Source organism: Dromiciops gliroides, chromosome 3, assembly GCF_019393635.1.
Source record: "Dromiciops gliroides isolate mDroGli1 chromosome 3, mDroGli1.pri, whole genome shotgun sequence".
Lineage (NCBI taxonomy): Eukaryota > Metazoa > Chordata > Mammalia > Microbiotheria > Microbiotheriidae > Dromiciops > Dromiciops gliroides.
Genome location: NC_057863.1, coordinates 202589958 through 202613987, shown reverse-complemented (window position 1 = coordinate 202613987; position 24030 = coordinate 202589958). Strand labels below are relative to the sequence as shown.

General features: G+C 33.1%; 1 protein-coding gene across 1 annotated transcript in view; it reads right to left on the bottom strand.

Annotated features, from left to right (window-relative positions):
• CADM2 (cell adhesion molecule 2) overlaps positions 1 to 24030 on the bottom strand; it is a 1340404-nt gene that overhangs the window by 375243 nt on the left and 941131 nt on the right. Inside the window, exon 2 of the mRNA XM_043991897.1 lies at positions 14503 to 14529. Coding sequence (XP_043847832.1) covers positions 14503 to 14529 — 27 coding nt within the window. The remainder of the gene's footprint in view (positions 1 to 14502; positions 14530 to 24030) is intronic.

Sequence of the window (24030 nt, the reverse complement as noted above, 5' to 3'; positions counted from 1 at the left end):
TGTCACAGGTGGTGGCATATATCTTTTATTCATAGCTAGATTATGTTTAAATTTTATCTCATTCCATTGCTTTCTCACATCTAAGCTCTTTCTGTGTGTGTGCTTTTTTAAATTAAATACAGTATCATTATTGTTTTGAAAAAAAAAAAAAAACATTCCCTGACTTTGTACTCTTGGCAGGAAAGGCAACATGAGTTTTGAAACTTATTTTCAATAGTTTAATTGTTTCACTCCATCATTTTTCAATCCTTTTATTTCCCCTCAAATTACCTTTTTTTTCTCCTTCCCAATTACCTACTTGAGTTAATTTTAGATGTCATTTACATTCATACAATCAACTGTATATTTACACTGATGAAATGGAGTTATTAGATTTTTAGAACAAAAAATATATGTTAATTCTATAATAGAACATCACATTGCAAATATATACCAGCATTGGTATGCTATAATCATTAATAAAAGTCATTGTAAGTATGTCTCAGAATCTATCTGCCTTGCCAGTGTTTTGCAATGAACACTAGCATTTCTCTTAATTCTAACAATGATAATTATTATTTGTTTATTTGTTTTTCAGTTGTGTCTGACTCCTTGCGACCCCATTTGGGGTTTTCTTGGCAAAGATACTGGAGTGGCTTGACATTTCCTTCTCTAACTTATTTTACAGATGAGGAAACTGAGGTAAATAGGGTTAAATGACTTGCCCACAGTCACAAAGCTACTAATAGTCTGACACCAGATTTGAACTAATGAAGGTAAATCTTCCTGATTCCAGGCCTGGCACTCTATTCACTGGGCTGCCTATTTGCCCCACAGCTATTCTACCAGAATGAAACAGATAATGGGGAAAGATCAGTATGAATATAATCTAGCAAACTTCTTTTGAGATGGGACAGTCACAGAAGAAAGAGACACACCAGACATTTACATATCTTTTAGTTTGAAAAAAAAACTTTTGATATCTCAGAAAAAAAAAAATGTAACATCCTTTAGAAAAGACCCTTTCTGCTGCCTGCTGTTCTTTCTTTAAAGATTCCCATATTTAAAACTTACTTTCTGGAAACTTCTAGCTTCCTAGATAATTAGTGCTTACCTGACTGTGATATGAGATGTGGGAAAATAATCACATCCATCTGAGTCTGAAATGCTTCCTATACTTCTAAAATTCTTGGGTATCTATAGATTTCTGAGCAAGCATGATGTATAGGCTTGACCCTGGCATATCTATAATGAACTGGGGAGAATTGACAAGTGCCTGTGATGACATGGGCTTCAAATCCTTAGGGTGCCATGTGATCATCAGTTCCTTTCCTTTTCCTAGGATAACTTTAAAATAATTTCACCTGAAAACCTAACTTTTTTTTGCTCCTCACCAAGTGCCTTCTGTCCCTCCAGAGATCTGGTTATAATCTTGACAGTCATCTTCATGTAACTTTGTCCCTTTGCTCTCTTCCTCTCTTTCCAATAAAGCTGTCCCTGATCATTACAGTTCTAAGTGTTCTCTCCTCTATCAATTTCCATAGACTCTGTATACATATTATGTCATACCCTATTGACCCCAGTAGAATGTAAGCTCTTTGAGGACAGGACTGTTTTAGTTCTATGTGTATTCTTAGCACCTATCACAATGCTTGACATTTGGTAAGTATTTAATAACCATTGGTTGAATTGAATTGAATTGCTAATAAAGAGTATGGTTTTGGACTGATCAATTTTTTATATTCTTTTACTCCATCTGACTTGAGGCTATCTATAATGATGGTGCAGTGAGGGTCAAATGTCTCAATGGGGATTGAACCTGACTTGGTCTTGCTAGTGTTATTATATTTTGTCATACTGTACTCACAAATTCATAAAAACTGTTACTCTGATGTTTTCCTCTAATAGAGATCCAACAAAATAATAGCAATAATAAATTTTTGTTGTTCATTCAGTCATGTTTGACCTTTCATGACCTCATGTTCTCATCATCCACCATCCCCTTTTCCTTTTGCCTTCAATCTTTTCCAACATCAGAGTCTTTTCCAATGAATCCCATTTTCTCATTATGTGGCTGGAGCATTTAAGCTTCAGTTTTAGTGTCTGACCTTCAAGTGAATAGCCTGAATTAATTTCTTTAAGTATTAACTGATTTGCTCTCCTTGCTGTCCAAAGGATTTTCAAAAGTCTTCTATAGTGCCACAATTACAAAGCATCATAAGCAATAACATTTATATAGCACTTTTAGGCCTGTAAAGCACTTTGCAAATATTTCATTTGATCCTCCCAACAACCCTGAAAGAGAAGTGGAAACTGAAACAGACAGAAGTTTAGTGACTTTCTCAGGGTCACAAAGCTAGTAAATAATGGAAAGAAAATGGAGGAAGGGAATAAGCAGAGAGAGAGAGAGAGAGAGATATGATAGATAGATAGATAGATATAGATATGTGTAATGATTGGAATGATGCCACCTACTGGAGACTTGCTGTGGGAAAGCTCCACCATGAGGAAAATGCCTCAGAGGCATTGTGGCTTTTCCTTGGCGTCAGGAAATGACATTTGCTCATGGGTGCTGTCTATCAAGGCTACCAACCAATCAACTTGAGGAGCCTCCTATTTTCTGGGAGGAGACAGGAAGGAGGAAAGGGAGCCTGCGCGGAGAGCTCTGGCACTTTTTGGGTTCCTGACTTGGTGGTGGTGATGGCAGAGGACTTCACAGGAAATTTGAGGAAACATAGGAATGCCAGGCTGTTGGAATTCTGTTCTCAAGCTTTTTCTTTCTATTTTCCAATAAACCCTTAAAAACCTAAACTCGTTTTATCAGTGATTTTAGTCAGTTTCCCCAAAAAACTGGGGGAACAGATTAGAATCCACATTTAGAATCTTTTTTTTTTTTTTTTTTTTAGTGAGGCAATTGGGGTTAAGTGACTTGCCCAGGGTCACACAGCCAGTAAGTGTCAAGTGTCTGAGGCTGGATCCGAACTCAGGTACTCCTGAATCCAGGGCCGGTGCTCCATCCACTGCGCCACCTAGCTGCCCCTCACATTTAGAATCTTAAATTACACATATGTATACATATATATGGGGCATAGGTAATTTTTATATATATGTAGCACAATGCTTCTATATATAATGGTATATATACAAGCATTGTGCTAAACACTTTCACAAATATTATCTAATTGTTCCTTACAACATCCCTGAAAGATAGGTGACATTATTATCCCCATTTTTCATTTGAGGAAACTGATGCAAGCAGAGGTTTAGTGAAATGTCTGTAGTCACACAGTGACAAAGCGTGTGAGGTCAAATTCAAACTCAGGACTTCCTGACTCCATATCCAGTGCTCTCTCCAGTGCTCTACCTAGTTATAATCATTATCTCAAAGTGCTAATTAACATATGAAATGCTTATTTCTAGTCCCTCAAACACCATTTGTCAAAATCTTGGTCTGAATATCAATGACTATTGAATATTTATTCTCCACCTCATGACCAGGTTTTATCCTGAAAATTCTCAGATCTTATCATATTCCACTGGTCTAAAATTTCTGAGACTCTTCAGTACCTGACAAATACAGTCCAAACTCCTTAGCCTAGAAAGAATTCAGGTCACTACATAATCTGACTCCAACTTGCTTTTCCATCATTATCTCATATGTGGTTTGGTCAAAAAAAAGTAATATTTATACATCACTTATCTCATTTGATAACACCATCTTGTGAAGTGTCATTATTACTCCCATTTCTCAGATGGTGAAACCCAGACTGAGAGGTTAAGTGATCTGTCCATAGTCACACTACTAGTTACTATATGAATTGGGATATGAACTCTGGTCTTCCTGACCCCAAAGTTCATTTTTCTATCCTCTACTATAGGTGGCATAGTGGATAAAATATTAAACCTGTAGTTAGGAAGATCTAAGTTCAAATCCAGCTTCTGATTCTTCCTAGTTGTGTGATCCTGGGCAAGTCACTTAATCAACTGTCTACCTTAGTTTCCTCAATTATAAACGCCATCTACTCTCCAGTTTCTTCGACTTTAACATCAGGGCAATAATAGCACCTATCCCTTAGAGTTATTGTGAGGATCAAATGAGATATTTGAAAATTGCTTTTTGCATAGTGCCTGGAATATAATAGGTGCTATATAAATGCTAGGTATTATTCTTATTCTTATTATGTATACTTTAATCAACATACTTTACAAAAGTCAATCTCTCTATTTGAACTTTTGATAGCATCCCCTTGTCTCCTTTAACAGCTTGACCCCGGAATCATTTGTCCCTCAATCTTTAAACTCTCTCTTTTTGTTTATTTGTTTATTTACTTTATTCTGAACTTAAGAAACAATACAAGCATTTCCATGACAGTACAAATAAAAAAAAGTTGATTTCACACGAAACTTCAAGTGTATTATGTACAATTTCCTATTCCTTTTAAATATATATTAAAGTTATAGAACTTTCTTTTTTCCCTATTTTTCTTCTTTCTCATCCCTTCCCACCCTAGAGATGGCTACCATTAAGCACAAATAGGTGTGTGTATACACATATATGTACATATGTATATATGTATGTGTACAATAATTCTATACTACCTGTTTTATCAGTTCTTTCTCTGGCTGCAGACAGTATCTTCCTTCATAGGTCCTTTGTAATTAATTTGGGTATTTATAATAGTCAGAATTTCTTAGTTGCTTAAAGTTCTTCTTAAAGCAATATTGCTGTTGCTGTATACAATGTTTTCTTGTTCTGCTCATTTCACTTTTTATTATTTCATGCAAGTCTATCTGTTTTCCTAAGATCATCCAACTCATCATTTCTTATAGCACAGTGATATTCCATCATGATCATATACCACAACTTTTCCAGCAATTCCCCTATTGAACCCATTCGACCCTTTTGGAGAGCCATCGGGGAATTATACCCAAATAGTTATTAAATATTTATTAAACTGCCTACACCCTTTGAACCAGCAATATCACTACTAAGTCCAAAGATGATAAGGGAATAAAGAAAAGAACCTTTAAACTCTCTCAATCTACTATCTCCTTCCTTGTTCCTACAAATATTAGTAACTTTGCACTATCCATAAAAATACAAAAACAAAAACTCCAAACTTAACTTGAGCCCTTAAGCTACCACTATATACTTCCAATCAATAAGCATTAAGCACCTACTATGTGCCAGACAGATACAAAGTGCTGGGACTTCTGTACCTTTTCAAAGTCATACTCTTAGAAAAAAGCCATCTTTAGTGGTTGGCTTTGCTTGATTTCATCTCTTATTCACTTCTCAACACTTCTTAATCTGCTTTCCAATTGTATCCCTCAACTGAAGTTTCTCTCCATATTACCAAACATTTGTTTCTCTCTGTACACTGATTTAAAAATGTGTTGATAGCTTTTACATCCTCTGTATTCCCCAATATTACTTTCCCTTTCTCCCTGCTGGAGGGTCATAATATATCAAAGGACAAAAAAGAGGGGTATGTGTGTGTGTGTGGGGGGGAGAGATTTTCATCAAAACTAGCCTAAACATCATCTGAGTTTGATATTATATGCGTTATAGGCATTCACTTTTTCAAAGAAGGAGATGAATACTCATCTCTTTGAAACCCAGATTGGTTTTTATGTTAAAGGTTTCAGTTTGTTGTTGTTCTTTTATTTAAATTATGTTAAAGTTTATATTGTTGTGCTATCTCTGCAAATTCTCCTTGTATCTGTTCATATAAGTCTTTCCATCAGTTCATAAAAGTCTTCATCGTATTGATTTCTTAGTTTTTATATTACTACATTCATGTACCACAATGTTTTAAACCATCCCCCAATGGACACACATTAAATTTGTTACCAGTTCTTTGTTACTACAAAAAGTGATGACATAAATATTTGGGAATATATAGAATTTTTTAAAAAATCATTTCCTTGAAACACATTTACAACAACAGGATCTCTGAGTTAAAGTAGATGTACATTTTAAACATTTTCTAATTGTCACAGTGAATAAAGTGGCAGAGTCAGAAAACTCAGTTCAAATCTTGTTTCAGTCACTTAGTTGAGTGACTCTATAAATATCTTAATCTGTCTCCTTCAGTTTTCTTTTTTGTAAAAATGGGAATAATGATGGTGCCTGTCTTTCAAGGCTTTGAGGTAAAAATAAGATTATATTTGTAAATATCTTTGCAAACTTAAAAAAACTATATAAATGATACTAATAGAATTCCAAATTATTTTCAGGAATGTTAGGAAAATTTTGTAACTTTATCAACTGTGATCCCATCTTTCTACAAGGCTTCCAAAATTAACTTCATTTTGGTTGCTCTTTCCATGTCAGGGCTGCTTTAATTTGTTTTTCTATTATTATTAGTGTTTTACAATAATCTATTTTATATTAAGTTGGCAATTTTTTTTGGAGACATCCATTCTTATTCTTGATCCCTTAACTACTGGTGAATGGCTATTGGTCTAATCTCTTTGTTACTTTTTTAAAAAGTATGTTGGACATCTGACCCTTTTCTGAAGATATTTGACGTAACTTTCCCAAATTTACCACTTCCCTTCTTATATTAGTTTAATTTTGTTAGTGCAAAAGCTTTTCAATTTCATATAACTGAAATTATTCATTTCATCTGTTGTGACCATCTCTGTTCCATGGGTATTTAAATATTTTGCCCATAGACAACATTATGAAAAGTATCTATTCTGGTTATCTTCTAGATTTTATAACATGACCTTTAATATTTGTCACACATTCTGCAGCTAGGTGGTGCAGTGGATAAAGCACCAGCCCTGAATTCAGGAGGACCTAAGTTCAAATCTGATCTCAGACATTTGACACTTACTAACTGTATGACCCTGGGCAAGTCACTTAACCCTCATTGACCTCCCCCCCCAAAAAAATAGGACTAAAAGTCCTAAAAACTAAAATAAATAAATAAATAAGAAAGGGGCAGCTGGTGGCACTGTAGATAGAGCACCAGCCTTGGATTCAGGAGGACCTGAGTTCAAATCCGGCCTCAGACCCTTGACACTTACTAGCTGTGTGACCCTGGGAAAGTCACTTAACCCCAATTGCCTCACCAAAAAAAAATTGTCACACATTCATTTTAAACTTATTATAGTGTCATATATGATACTGATATAAATTGACATATTTGGCATATCTGCCAAACTGTGTTTTTTTCACTTTCCCAAGGAACTCTTTTAAAATATGAAATACTTTCTCCAAGTGTACTATGGTCTAAGGTTTGTTGAATACTAGTTTATTTAATTCCCATATTTCTAGTTCTTCCTTAGCTAGTGTATATCACTGATCTTTTTTTTAAACCATTACTCAATATTTTCAGTGATTAATGTTTTATACTATAATTATTTAAGTTTTTTTTAAAAATTTCTTTAAGGGGCAGCTAGATGGCACAGTAGATAGAGCACCGGCCCTGGAGTCAGGAGTACCTGAGTTCAAATCCGGCCTCCGACACTTAACACTTACTAGCTGTGTAACCCTGGGCAAGTCACTTAACCCCAATTGCCTCACTAAAAAAAAAAAAATTCTTTAAGAAATTTCTAGCAGTAAATTTTTGATCGTATGAAATAAGAATAATTCAGGCATAAAAGTTATTACATCATCACCTCACTATAACACATTTTATGGAATCAAGTATAGCAAAGGTCTATTTAAACACCTTCCAAATTCAAAGGTATTCAGTAAATGAGGTATGTCATTGCATGTGTAGCTATGTGTGTCTATGTGTCTCTGTGTTGGTTTTTGTGTACATTCTACTGTAGATCATCTGTGTCCTTTGGCTGGTTAAATATTATTCCCTTAGTCATGACTGTGAGAGGTATCTTATCTGCTTCTCTCTATTTTTACCATGACCTTTAATATTTTTCACACATCTATTTAACAGATGTGTACAGATATCTATGTATATACTTATGTACCCACATACATATATGATTATATATATTATATACACACACTATGACATTAAATATGTATTTTTGAAATGGATATTGAGAATATTGTGATTGAAAAACCTGTGTACTGTTATTAAACATTATTTGGTTTCTATGCTAGCTCCTCTTTTGAAATATTATGTTTATAGATATTAAAAATTTTAGAGTATAAGCTTCCCTGGGTTTTATGAAGAATCCAGCAAAATGTTGTGAACATTGAGGTCTTCTCTAATTAGAGAACTGGCAAAACACACTAACTTAGGGATCTGTGTCATAGAATTATCTCCCAATAAAAACATATTACTCTAAGCCTATGTGATGTGAAAAGTAGAACAAGTTTTATTGATAAATAGAACCATTTAATTGTTGACTTTATAAGGCAGCAAGCATTGTTTTGAAAGGGAAAAGGCCCCCAGATGCCCAACTAACTGTTACATGTTGATAGCAGTGCTCTACCTCATTACAGACTGTTCTGTTTAAAGTCTGTGAGAAACCCCAAACCTTGGGATTTTAATTACAGACTTTCCAAACCCCAACACAGCAGCCATAGAATAAGCAAATACCAATTTTATTAGCATAATAGAATGACATGAACCAAATGAATGAATGGAGTCTCAAAGGATCTTTCTTTTTGGATGAGATGTGTTTAGACAGAATAGCAAGTGCTATAATGATTTATTTATGTTGGAAATTGGGACGTAAACTTAAAGTAGCAATGCTTAAACTAATCTCTAATTGCTAGACATGGCATTACTGTGTTTTGGAGGCAATTGAGTTGTGTTTATTCAAATGTCCACAGTAAACCTCAAGACTATATTTGCATCTAAAGGAGAGCAGAGAAAAAAAATTCTTAGTCTCAGTAAATCAAGTGAAAAACTGCATTCCTATAGACTTATAAAATAAATATCTAGAGGGTGCATATTTCATCATGATGCAAACCAGTTTGTATTCAGTAACGTGAAGGAAAATAGTTACACAATATCAATGAAAACAGTTGAAACTCAGTTGAAACATAGAGCAAAGAAACATGAAATCCCCTGTGGAGTAAAAAAGGACTTCTGAAGGATGTGTATGTGTGAGAATGTGTCTGTGTGTGTGTGTGTGTGTGTGTGTGTGTGTGTGTGTGTTAGAGAGAGAGAGAGAGAGAGAGAGAGAGAGAGATTGAGAAATAGAGAGACAGAGATGAAGACAGGGACAGGGAGACAGAGAATGTAGACAGAAGGATGAGAAAAAGACTGTTCCAGACATTTGTTTCTTTAGCTGGGTTTGTAACATTTTCAGCCTTAGAATGAGAAGGGGACAGCTAAAACCCAGTTAAAATCAATTCAGAATACTTAACATATATGACTGTGATTGATTTATCTGAATTGATTCCAAGTGGAAAAATTTAATTTTTTTTTTTTTTTTAGTGAGGCAATTGGGGTTAAAGTGACTTGCTCATGGTCACACAGCTAGTAAGTGTGAAGTGTCTGAGGCTGGATTTGAACTCAGGTCCTCCTGAATCCAGGGCCGGTGCTCTATCCACTATGCCACCTAGCTGCCCCTCAAGTGGAAAATTTTTATAAAGTTAAAAGAAATTGATGATGTTTATCTCTGTGACATGAATAAATCATCTCCTTGGAAATAAAGTACTATAGATACAGAACCAAGGTTCTTGGCTTGCCAGGCTTTTGAATGCAGAAAGGATGGGCCTGAGAGTGATTGGACAAGGTTCTTTAGGACAGGAGTTCTTGAACTGACCAGTGAAACAATAAATAGATCCATTTTTTGTTTTGCTTTGTAAAGGTAATGTGAGTCAAGAGATAACAGGCGAAGAGAGCTAGACAGTAGAATACAGAAATGGGGAGATGAGTAGCTTTCAGGAATGTTCTGATTGTCAGGACCCAGAGGGACCATTGTGACTAGAGCAAACTAATGTGGTGGAAGTTTTCTCTCAGGAAATCTGGTATAAAGATGTGAAAAGCTCTAACTCCCTCTCATTCCTGCTTGCTACCACAATAAGCATTTTCTCCAAAGCCCTTCTTAATTTCTTTACATTTTATATTCCAGTTAGTACCATAAACAATTTAGGTAAATATATGGTCAGTCATAAATACTATGTTTTAAGTGATGCATTATTGGTGAATGAGTATTCCAAAAAGAGGAAATAAAGGAAAATAGGTCTGAACCTTTTATCCTGATAGACAAGATGCTATCATTGTCGATAACAACAACCCTGCATTTAGCTTTTACTTGCTTTTTGAGATTTCTCTTATGTATAAATATATATATATACATATATGTATATATGTGCACACATATGTATACATACATCTAGGGGTGTTGTTATCATTGTTTTGGCTCTCTCTTAGGTGACAAGCAATCTAATTACCATTGTTGACTGGTAAGGATGGAGGTTGGACCACATTAGCTACTTGGTCTTTCTTCATTCTCTTCATTGTTTAAAATGAAAAGAAATTATGGAGTAAATTAAGTGTTGAGGACTTTATATCCATCTGGAAAAGTTCCCCACCCCCCCTTGGTTCTATCACTTTTGCTTTCTAGAATCTTAGAGAGGGACATTCCCTGGAGGATGGGACTATCATCATTTTATATTTAGCATAAGTAGTAGAGAAAAACATGGATTAAAATCACTCTGACATATATTTACCTTTTTAAATATAATTTTACATATGAACATGAACATAATTACGGTGGTTAGGTGACAATTACAGTATGATTATAAAACATAATTTAAACTCTTTTGGAAACTTTTTCCTCTTGTCAAAATTTTAGTATTTAAATTTTTTCCAAAAGATTAAAAAATGTTTTCCTACTATGTTCACTATCATATGTCAGGGTCATTGATGTCCTGCTTCAGATAAAATCTTAACCAATCAGAAAAGGTCTAGGTTCAATATGAATCTCCTTCTTGATCTTAGATGTGCCTATTCCTTTACACCAAAATCCATCTAAGGCAAAGTAACATTAAATCATTCATTTTGGTATATGGAGTTTTAAATGACAAATTTTGGAAAAATATCAGAAGTTTAAATATTTTCACATGAATTTTTCAAAAAGAATAACTTTATGTGGACTATTATTTAACAGAATAATATTTAGTGTCTGATTTCCTTTTAAACCAAGCATTTCCCATTTTAAAATACTAAGTACCCTGTATTATATTTTAAATCTTATAAAAATTCTAGATAATTATGTTAATATTATTTGACATGATTATTGAAGCTTATAACATTAACTTTAAAAGTAATAAGTAAACTTTTGAACATATGGCTCCTTTTCTAGCAAATAAAGAAAATGCTATACCTTTTACTTTTGCCAAGTTTTGAATTAAAAAATAGAGGGTAAAAATTCAGGACTGAAAATTAGTAAACTGTTTCCCTAGCCTGAAGCACTATTGAAAATTAGAAATCTTTCATACAAAACTCATCATTAATAAATTTTATTGTTTTTTAAATTATAATTTAGTAAATGTAAGAATTTGTAATTAATACAAATTCAGAACACTGGAGGGGTGCTTTACAGTCTGCTCTTCATAGTAGCAAATTACCAGTGTTCATATTTGAAATAGAAGATGCAAGGACTGATTTTTAACTTAAAGAATGAATGTGTAAGATCCAAGAAAAAATGAGAGATGAGAACAATTTGAATAACTAAAGCTCTTATTAGAAGATGGTTCAAAGCTACATGGATTTGAATATATTACAGGTCCAATCATATCACCCAAATACAACAATTATATAAAGAAGTTTTGTAAGACTTTAAATTTATCTCTAGTAAATTTTGCTATTAGTTTTGACCTTTCATTTCAGGCCAACTTTATATTGTCTTTAGTATTGAGTAAGTATCATTCCTACTTCTATTAGGAACCATTAGGTGACCATGGAAAGACTTAGATTTGGAGTCAGGAAAAGCAGAGTTTAAATCTGGCTCTAATCTATTAATCTTATTTCCCTATCAAAAGAGGAAATGGGGCAGTTAGGTGGCGCAGTGGATAGAGCACCGGCCCTGGAGTCAGGAGTACCTGAGTTCAAATCTGGCCTCAGACACTTAACACTTACTAGCCGTGTGACCCTGGGCAAGTCACTTAACCCCAATTGCCTCACTAAAAAAAAAAAAAAAAAAAAAAAAGAGGAAATGAAATTAGTTTGAAGTAACATTCTTAGGTAAAACAATAATGATCCTTACTTTCTTTTCCAAGTATGGATAAAGAATTGATTTTTTTTTTTTTGGCACAAGTGAGCAGAAAGGGAAACCATCACGATAGCTATCATTGGTATAGGAAACTTAGTTCCCTGCTAGGAGATTTAAAATGTGACTGAGAGTGTGCTCTGAAACTTGAGAGTTTTAAACAGTTGCTTTGGTGCACTGTATGTGTCAGAAGCAGAATATAAACGAAGGTCTTGTTGACTTCAAGCCTTGTCCTCTATTGACTATGCCATGTTGCCTCTTACCAGCTACATGGTACTTCCTAAATCCTACCTCCTAGAATGTTAGAACTAGAAAGGTGGCAGATATCTCAGCCAACCCTTTATTTTATGTATATGGCAGCCAAGTTCAAAGAACCTATGATACATGCCTTGAATACACAGAATCTAAGGCGTAGATTTAAAACATGAATTTGAGCAACCTTGAATTCAACCAACGTTTTACTAATTAATACATTAACACTTATTCATTGTTTGGTTTATTGAAATGAACATAACTAGTGTACTAGAAACCTTAATAGGAAGTGTCATTCTCATTTTTAAAAAGAGCATTTAAATAGGACTTCTAAAAGTAACTACAGGGATGTCACCAGAAAGTTGGGGAGGGGGACCTGCTTAGGATTTAGATTGGACAGTGGGAAAATCTGTTTAGGAAGAAATGATAGAAGATGATGGTGAATTGATCAAGCATGAGAAGTTTTAATTGCCAAACTAAACATTATTCATGAAATAGAATGAATGAGCTAATTCTTACAAGAGTATACATGAATAAGAAACCCAGGTAACTGTGTTTGACCTCAAACAGAAGATAAGATAATCAATCAATTGCTTTCCAGCTAAAGAGTACAAGAAAAGGATTTATAGAAAATAGACAAATAGCAGGACCAACAATACTCTATTACTTAAGTATTTATAGTCTAATAGTAGAGATTCCTTTATTCAAAGTGGATTGTAGCAGATAGAGTTGACATGCATAAGCTATAATCACTGCACCATGAATATGATTATTTGGAAGGAAAATAAAATCTTGAGCAAATGATATTTAGTAACTTTGTCACATCCTGGAAGGGAAAAGGGACCTTTTAGTTGTTTTTTTTTTCAGCCATGGGAATACATTTCTAGGATCCAAAGCTAACAAACTTAAAATTTACCTAAGAAAAAGATGAGATTTCAGAGTAGTATGTTTGCCATCATTGTTCAGCCATTTCATTCATGTCTGACTCTTTATGACTCCATTTGGGGTTTTCTTGGCAAAGATACTGAAGTGGTTTGTCATTTCCTTCTTCAACTCATTTTACAAATGAGGAAACTGAGCCAAACCAGGTTAAGTGAATTGGCCAGGGCCACAGAGCTAATAAGTATCTGAGGCTAGATTTTAATTCGTGAAGATGTCTTCCTGACTCCAGATCTGGCACTCTAACCATTGAGCACCTAGCTGCCCCCCAATAACTTTTTTGTGGTAGTTTAGTTATTTTAGTCATGTCTAAGTCTTCCTGAACCTTCCCCAAAATGGAGTCACAAAGTGTCTGACCTGCCTGAAATAACTGAATAACATATAAGATTTCTAAATGTTAACGTAGTAGAGCACATGCTCTGGGGATATGAACATCATGCATCTGCCATCAGAAGACCTTTCTAGATACGTCTGGAGAGATTCATCTTCAGACATGCTACCAGGTAACAAGGTTTTGGTCACAGCCATGTAAGAAACTCTTCACTGATACATTATAATCTACAGAGGTACATTATAATCAACATTATAATCTACAGAGGTGGAGGGAAGACCCACAGCACTGAAATCATAGGCAGTTTTTTAGTTTAAAAAAGTCTGAAGCTTTTCTAAGTACATATTATCTCAAAGCAAATGAGCCTTTAAGAGGAATAAAATGTACTATAAAAAGTCAATCTTGCTTTTGCAATATAGGCAGGGGTGTGCTGGAATCTGATCCTACCCTTCTGAGAGCTGTTGATTAAATTTTCAGTGTGAACATTTCCACCTGAGAAAGTGGCAAACACTATAAATTAGGTCTTGATTTATTGGTTTGTTTCTTTACTAAACTTTAGAAAGGGATGGAACAAATGTTAATAGTACAAATTAAACTTAAAAACATGTCACGAATACAATTTTTTAGGGAGCTGCTTGTTAAACATGTACCAGCACAGCACTGAATATAGAGCAGTACTATTGAAGATACAATTTTGTTGTTCATTCATAGCCACAATTCATTTTATATCATTAAACAGATTACTAACAAAGAATAAAAACACTCAGAGCTAACAGGTCTATCTTCCCTGTATTTTTAAGACTTAAAGGATGACATGAAGTTACTCATGCGGAATGAAAGAGGAAACTCACCTTTAACTTTGTTCTTGGAAGCAGCCGCTGATACCAAGTAAAAGTGTGCACAAGAAGAAGAGAACAAAGATATGTTAGACAGAGGCTGTTAGAACAGAGAATACAGAGAAAGTTGTAAGTCTGAATTTAATAAACCTATTTTAAGATTACATGCATAGCTAATGTATTTATGATGCATATTATCTATTATAATGACAGAATAGACAATTTTCATTAGTAATTGTATTTTGTTAGTATATGAAAAAAGCTCTTGAATGTGAAGGTCTGAAATGTCATGAATGAATTCATAGTGCCACTGAGTTATATAAGCATCACAAGGCAAGTGTGTGCTATACCTTTTAAGATTTCTACATCACTCATTTCCTTCTTTCAATTCAATAAATCCAATAGAAATAGGATCAAAATTAAAATCAAAGCTGAGTACAAGTTGTTGTTGGTGGTTGTTTTTTTTTTTTTTAAACCACACTGAAGTTGGGTCTTAACATCTGAATGTATACAAATGAGAGGACTTTTATGGAAAATACCAAGTATTCAGGTAAGTTATAAATGTCAGGTTTACATAGCCAAATTAAAATATTATAAGACAGATGATTCCACTTATTCTAATTTGATTTTCAGCATAACTGTGACATCATTAGACTTTTAAATTGCTCTAAATAATTTCATTCTTTAGTGTCTCTCCTTAGCCTTTTTTTAAATGAGAATAAGTTTGTGCTTACCAAAAAAGAAGGCACTATTTTGAAAGCGGATAAAGTAATACATTAATATTTTTAAAAAGGAATTCTACTTCTCCTTGGAAATACTTCCTTCAGCAAGGGAAGTCTTCTAGCCAAAATGATTAATTAGCATCTTAGAAGAAACTCTTTGTTGTGTGTGTGTGTGTGTCTTTTTTTTTTTTTTTTGAGGAGGGGATAATAACTATTGGCCTCAAAGGATCTAAAAGTGACATAAATATCACTTTAATTGATTAACAGAACAATGAATAGTTGCTGCTGTTATTATTTTGTTGTTTATATTGATATTTGGAGATTTAAAAATTCATTTGCATTATGAAGTGTATAGCTAGTTTGTTGTACATTTAATGAAGTTTGTATTTTAGCCTCCGATTAGTGCTTGTAAACTACATGTAGAAGCTCTCAAAATATACCTCATTTATCAAAATTACTCAGGAAATCAGGTAGAGTTTTCTAGAAATACCTATTGAGTTACACATCAACTTCAACAAATCATCACACCTTTCACCTGAGAGCCTCCAAGAAAAAAAATTGCTTGCTAATTTTTACATTCATCCTCATCTAAATGAAATCAAGGGGAAAATAGATCAGATTTATATATGATATTTTCACCTAAAATAAATAGCCATTTTATAGAATATTTTGATGTAACATTAATTCATATAAATATATTCAATGTTTATATGATTGTTAGTAATTAATATTTTCCTCATTTAATTATACATTTGAAGTGGAAGGGGATGTGGGTTTTATTTAATTTTTAGTCTCTTATATGGTATCAAGTGAATACAAAAATGTACATACATATACATATACATACACATTATATATATACATACACACACACACACACACATATATATATTACTAGAGTTAACATTGAAGGACTAGATGTAGTGGAAAGTGAATATCAGGTCTCTTTTGTGGTAAAAGGAAATTTCTAGGGTGTTGTCAAAACCAGTTCTCCTAGCAATAGAGAAGGAGACAGTACCATGTGACAGTTTTAGTTTGGGAAAAACAATCATTTCAGAAGGTCATCTTCTCTAGGTAGGGGGGGTTAAACTTCTCTGGCACTCCTTCCATCCCAAATAAAGGGTGGTCTGAGACCTCAAGGGCATCCAAAGTTCATGGTCGTCAAATGAGAGGACAAAGTAGTAAGCTACTAGACTCAAGACAAGAAGGGTGTGAATGAAAGAGCTTGGAGTTAGACCAAGGCATTTGACTCTGAATAATGAGCTCCTTTTTCCACATCACTCCACCTCCATTGTGAATTCAAATTCCTGAGAATTATGCTACTCAAATAAGATCAGTAGACAAAAGAGATGGGCAAGGGAAGCAAGAAAGATTTCTAATAGTTTTAATAGTTTACTGGATGGAGGAGCAAGCAAAAGCTTTTATATTTCAGAATTCCCATCTTGAATGAAGGTGATTAAAAAAAGACTAGGTAGGCAAAGACTAATGGAAGATAACATTCTAGAACATCCCATAAGGGGAAAGGAATAAGGAAGGGGTAAGTTAAGTGATCATTTCTTGGAAAGAGACATTATAAATTAATGTTAAAATTAAGCATTTAGATATTAGTCTGCTGATAAGTGGAATAGATGAGAATATTGTGTTCTTATCAGACAATGGTAAATTTGTAATTGAAAGGGAAAATTAAAAGAGAGAGGGAGAGCAATAAAAACAAATTCAAGGAATCTGGGCTGGAACTGGGAAGAGAGTTTTGGAGGAAGCTAAGATGTGATTGAGGACTAGCTGCTAATATATAAGATGAAGACATATTAAATTAACATAATTTAATAAGGGAAACACAAACAGTAATTATAACATTAATTGTAAATGGATCAAACTATAAAATAAAGAGAATGAAGAATGAATAAGAAAATAAATCTAGAAATTTATTATGTATAAGAAGCATTAAAAATACAAAGTAAAAATGAGGGTCAAGATAAAGTTACTTCAGTTAAAAAATAGCAGCTATAATTATGATTTCTGTCAGATAAACATGAGAGTTGATAATGTCAAGAAAGACAAATACAACATTATGCTTAAAAGAACAATAAACAATGAAAGAATGCTATTAAATACATGGTAGCAAATGTCTTAATTCTTTTTTTTTTTTGGTGGGAAAATGAGGATTAAGTGACTTTCCCAGTGTCACGCAGCGAGCAAGTGTCAAGTGTCTGAGGCCAGTTTTGAACTCAAGTCCTCCTGAATACTGGGCCAGCGCTTTATCTTCTGTGCCACTAGCTGCCTCCCAAATGTCTTAATTCTTGTTTTTTTTTTTGTTTTTTGTTTTTGGTTGTTGGTTTGGTTTTTTGTGGGGCAATGAGGGTTAAGTGACTTGCCCAAGGTCATACAACTAGTGTCAAGTGTCTGAGGCCGGATTTGAACTCAGTGCCTCCTAAATCCAGGGCCAGTGCTTTATCCACTGTGCCACCTAGTTGCTCCTCAAATGTCTTAATTCTTAAAGGAAAAGTCAATTGAAATGAAAAAGTGAAATGGATAGTAATGTTAATTTATAGTTTATTAAATATTAATCTTTTAGAGCTAAATAAATTGAAAGGTAATATTTTTTAAAAGACTATGTAGAGCTGAACTGATCATTGGAAAATATATTTGAAAGATGTTGATTTCTGAATGATGATGTTAAAAATGCATGTATTTTTCAGCATTGTAGATTATTCTAATATAAAATATCATATTCTAGGTCATGAATTAATAGGCACAAAAAATAAACCTAAATTGGAGATAACCAACAACTCCTAAAATAATGATTAGATAAAATTTTTAAAGGAATAATAAATAGGAATAATAAATGAAAAAGAAAATATAATTTATGAGAACCCACTAAAATAGTCAGCTGAGGAAAATTTACATCTCTGGGAAAAGAAATAGGGGAAAAGAAGACTAGCAATCTGAGCATTCAATTAAAAAACCTAATAAACAAACTGCAAAATAATAGCCAAGAAGAATTTTGCAAAATTGGAAGCAAAGTAGATGAAATGAAAATAAAACATACTTATAAATGATGTTGAATAAAAAAAGATGAACAAATTTGATAAACCATCATCTTATTGAATCAAAAAAGGGAGGAAAATCAAATTGCCAAAATAAACAATGAACAACATGAATTCACAACAGATTTTTCAGAATGGGAAATCAAGTGAATCATAACAACTACCAGAGGGGAAAACAAAACAAAACAAAACAAAACCCTTTTCCAGAAAGATTTACAAATGAATTCTATTAAATGCTTACAGAATAAAAATGAATAACAATAGAGAAATAAGATATATTACCAAATATGTTTTGCTTCACTACTCTGAAGTGAGGGAGTGAAAAAGCTGAGAAACAGAACTAATACAGGCCAATATCACTAATGAATATTAAAGTGACATTTTTGGGGTGTTTTTTTTTTTTGGTGAGGCAATTGGGGTTAAGTGACTTGCCCAGGGTCACACAGCTAGTAAGTATATAAAGTGAAGTGACATTTTAAAATAAAATTTTAGCAGAAAAATCACAACAACATACACCAAAAAGTATTCATTATGTCTAACTTATATATACAGCAGGGAAACCAGATTGGTTATCTTTGGAAAAACAATGGTCATAATTAACCATAATAATAACAAGAAAAACAAGAAAAAAAATGTGACTATATAAAAGACACAGGAATGGCTTTCAACAAAGCACAGGACTTAATTATGTTTAAAATCTAAAAAAACAAAAAACAGAGGCATGGTAGGACCTTTCTTTTACATGAGCAAAGAAATGTGTCTAAAATTTAAAATGTACATTATTTAAGTATATAATCACTAGGTTCTTCTCCAGTAAGTTCAGGGGTGAAACAAAGATGACATGCTCCCCACTATTATTATTACTTAATAAAAGAAATGCTAACTATAGAAATAAGAGAAGAAAAAAACTAAAGAAATAATAGCAAAGAAGAGGAAAAATTATTACTCTGAGAGCTTGATAGACAAATAGACTGAGAAGAATATAGACCAAGAAATTTCTTAAGTGGATTAACAACTTTTATAAAATAGGTGCATAATCTAGTATAGTATTATGTATGGAGAGTTGACTTAGGAGTCAAGATGACCTGGATTCAAATCTTGCCTCTGACACATACTGGCTAAATGACCCAGACTAGTCAATTAACTTCTAAGTGCCCCAAACAGCTTTTTAAAGAAAATAAGTTGCAGATTGCTACTGACAGATTGGTGGAGATTTCCTCACTGTGGAATTTCTCACATGAATGAAATTATAGTTCAAGACAAAACAAAAGTAGCAATTTACAAAACAAATTTAAAAAATCACTAGTAATTATGTACAATGCTCAAAAATAAAAAGAAGAAATTAAAATATTAATAAAATAACTATAAAATATGTAAAATATCAGAGAGTTAACTTACCATGATATGTGCAATGTAATTATAAATATATCTGCGAAATATTTTTAACAGAAATAAAGGAAGCCTTAAATAATTTACACACACACACACACACACACACACACACACACACATACATATTCATGGTCATGGTTGGCCAACTCCAATATAATAACAATATTGATTATAGATTAAACTAATCTACAGATTTAGTGTTATATCAACCAAACTACCAAGGGGATATTTTAAAGAACTAGATAAAATAATAAGAAGTCATAAGAATGACAAGGAAGGGGGAGTTAGCTACCTTAGTAGGTAGAGAATGGGCCCTGAAGTCAGGAGGACTCGAGTTCAAATCTGACCTCAGACACTTACAAGTTGTGTGACCCTGTGCAAGTCACTTAACTCTCATTGACCTCCCCAGGATACTCATATTCAAGTATCCTCTTATAATATAGTTGTAATAAAAAATAGTAACAAGGAAAATAATGACCACAGAGGCAAATTTCAGAGGAAGCCATCCATCCATTAGATAAGAGAATCATATGGTGCCAAGGCTACCATCTTGCTTCAGGCTAGCCTACATCACTGCTAGCCTATACTATTATAATAGCTAGCTGCCAAATTAGTGATCTACCATCTGATGAGATCACCAAGTTTCGTCAGAAAAAAAGACATTAAGAGACATTCTCCCATAGATAAATAAGGAATGGTTATGTATAAATAGTTTTTAAAAGAAGAAATGTACATAATCAACAATTGTATAAAAACAGAGAAAATTATAAGCCAAACTATTCTGAGGTATTAAATCACCAAAAACCAGAGATGGTCAATGTTGTGTAATAGGTTAAGAGATAGCCACATTGATATGTAGAGAGCTATGAATTTGGTCCAACATTTCTGAGGAAAAAAGGAGTTGAGCCAAAAAATTGACTATACAGTTCATTTCCTTGTACCATGGCCCCCTTTAAGACTCACTTCAAACACAACCATCTGCAGGAGAATTTTCCAGGTCGCCTCCTTTCCTTCCTCCAACTGCCTTCCCTCTGAAATTACTTTGCATTTACACTATATAAATATTTGTTTGCATGTTATTTCATCGATTAAAGTGTGAATTCTTTGAGATGAGGGATCATATTCCCCTCCCCTCCTTTTTTTGTATCCCTAGTGCTTAATATAATGTCTTGCGCAGAGTAAGTACTTTATATGTGCTTGTTGACTAACCCAATATTACTATTAATATTTTGATATCTCAAGGATGCCAATGCTTGAAATAAAGGCCCAGAATAATTCAAAGCAGCATTTATCATAGTAGCAAAACATTTAAAATGAAATGTGTACCCATTAATTGGGGACCTGGATAAACAAATTATAGCATATGGATGGCATGGAATATTAATGTACTGTAAGGCATAATGAATATGAGGGATTCAGAGATAGGTTGAAACACAGATGCAGAGCAAAGAAAGGAGATTCAAGAGGAAAATAAATATGATGATTACTCAAGACAAAAAGACTATACACTAAAAGACAAAAGAATTTAGATCAAAGGCAATCATCAAACTTAGTTGTGAGAAATTTATGTTAGAAAATACTTCTTTACTTAAAACTATCTCTACATGTAACTAGAAAATAATAAAATACTTTTATGATTAAAAAAAGAAAATACTTCCTTTCTCCTAGTAGATAGATGGTAGAGTGAAGGTATAGAACGTTATATATTCTGTTAATCTTGAGCCATGGTCCCAGTATCAGAACATTTTGCTTAACTCTTTCATTTTATATTGTAAATAAAAAAGGGTGTGTGGGTGTGTGTTTATGTGTGTAGTTTTGTTTTAAAGGGGAAGGGATGTTTTGGGAAAGTAATTATGATATTAAGAAGTATTTTTTAATTATTTTAAGAAAAAGACCAAGTTTCTTAAAGTTCTTAAATGTGATTGGAGAACAGCAGGGTTGAGTGTCTGGATGTCTTTAAGTGTTTTTGTTTGTTTCTTTTGGTAACTAAACTATCAAAGATAGAAAAATAAAAGATATGTGTGCATGCATGTGTGTGTGTATGAGTGTGTGTGAGTGTGTGTATGTGTGTGTGTGTGTGTGTGTGTGTGTGTGTGTGTATGTAGCCAGCAAATGCATGACAGGTCTATAAGAGACTGGTTAATATAATTGGAAAGGGGCCAGGCTACTAGGCTTGTTAGCCCAATTATAATTCTCTGCATATTCAATAAAAAGAGCCAAGATGACAGTAATACTGTCATAAATGTCATGTTCAATACTTGTAAGATTTTCCATTGACAGCATAGTCCAATTATAAGTCAATTGCAAAGCATACATTGCACAACACCCAATGTAGCTGAAAATTATCTTAAAAATACAATTCTATGCTCCTTGGTGAAAATGAAAAGAAAGCAAGTTTAGCTATTTTAAATAAGGGAAAGTTTTAGATAAAGTATCAATAGTTCTTCACCTTTGTGATTAAAAAAAAAAAGGAGGCAGTTAGGTGACACAGTAGATGGAATATGGGGCCTGGAATCAGGAAGACTCCTTTTCTTGAGTTCAAGTCACTCTACAGACATTTACTAGCTGTGTGACCATGGGCAAGTCACTTAACCCTGTTTGTCACAGTTGCTTATCTGTACAATAAGTTGGAGAAGGAAATGGCAAACAACTTCTGTGTATCTTTGCCAAGAAAACCCCAAATGGAGTGATGAAGAATCCAACACAGTTGAAAAACGATTGAACTAAATTGATATAAATATGACTCTGAAACCATTATCACATATTAACTGTTCAATAAAGTTTAGTTGTGTTAAATTTCAAAAAAGTTTTAGTTAAAACAAAATGCTTTAAGGGAGAATTTAAATGTGCATTTGCCATTGTGGGAAAAATCATCAGAAGAGCTAAAAGAATTACAATTATAAATAAAGTTATATCTTGATTAAATTATTTTCAAGGCTGACTCTTGTTTCTCAATAACAAGAAAACAATTTCAAAGTGATCAATAAATATAAAAAGTTTTTTCCAATAGTATGCAAATCTACTTAATTATTTTTTAACACTGAATTGAATAGATGTATGGGTGCTATAAAGAAAAGTATTATAATGTAATTTTTAAAAGCACTTGATTTGACATCAGAAAACCAAGGTTTAAATCTTTACTCTGCCATTGACTAGCTCTGTGGATTTTTCAAATGAGAGTAATATTTATAGTACCCAGCTCCCAGAGTTTTTTACATTTTGCAAAATATTTTCTTGAAATGTACTACATAAATATGAGTTATTCATGTGTTCATAAATATAAACCTGAAAGATAATTTAGTTCAATTTTCTTTTTCTGCAAATGAAGAAATGTCAGCGGTCTGTGTTGTTTTAACTTACACACCAAAAAAATAAAACTTAACTTATGACTTTCTAATTGGGGACCTCAATCAAAATCTGGAGAATATTAAACTACTTTTGATACTAGGTATTCTGATCATTTAAAGGATGAAGACCAAGAACAAGTATAGCAGAATACTTCATTTCCACTTGTGAGCAGAATCAAAGAATCATAGGCTGCGGGAATAGTGGGCTATCCCTGTTGCTAGGTTTTAATTTTCAAATTGTGCTTTTATACTGATATAAAACAAATTACAGGATTATACTATTTTTATTCTTACTTTTCTTAGATCAATGTTGTAATAATGCAGAATTTATAACAGGTAATTTGGTATGTTTGTAGGATTGAAAATATTAGGAGATCACTGATCTAGGTTATAAGCAACTGTGGAACCATGACTAGAATTGCTTTGGTAAAGCCAATCTGAAATATTTATTTTCTGTAAACTTTTGTAGAGAAAGCTTTTTGAAATCTTTTGTTATTTTTAGTCTACTTTATTCTCTATCTTTAATACTTCTGCCTTCATTCTAAAAAAAATCCTCATGGAAAAAAATTAGAAGCACCTATACTTTTAGATTAAAGAGAGAGATGATGTTATATCCTATTCTCATATACTTGTCACCTATAGGATAGTACTATTCCCACTGTCAGGCAAATTTGAGTATTTTGCCAAAAATTTGAATCAAGCTTAATTGTAATGTATTAATTTTTAAGCTTGACTTTGCTCCTAAGATATATCATTTTTTTCAGATATTAACCAAATAATCAATTCCACAAAAAATTCTGTAAATAAGAAAATTACACTTACAATTATATTCATTCATATGTTTATATGTGTATATATTATGTAATCAATCTTCAAGCTATCATCTGGGAGATTGAAAATTCTATATTGCTCATCATCATCATTTTCAGATACAATAGGATCCAGGGGAAAAAAACAACCACCTTGGTCCAATATAGCTCTAATTTATCTTTTCTCTGTTTCTTTTATAGGATCAGATACATTTCTTTTGAGGTA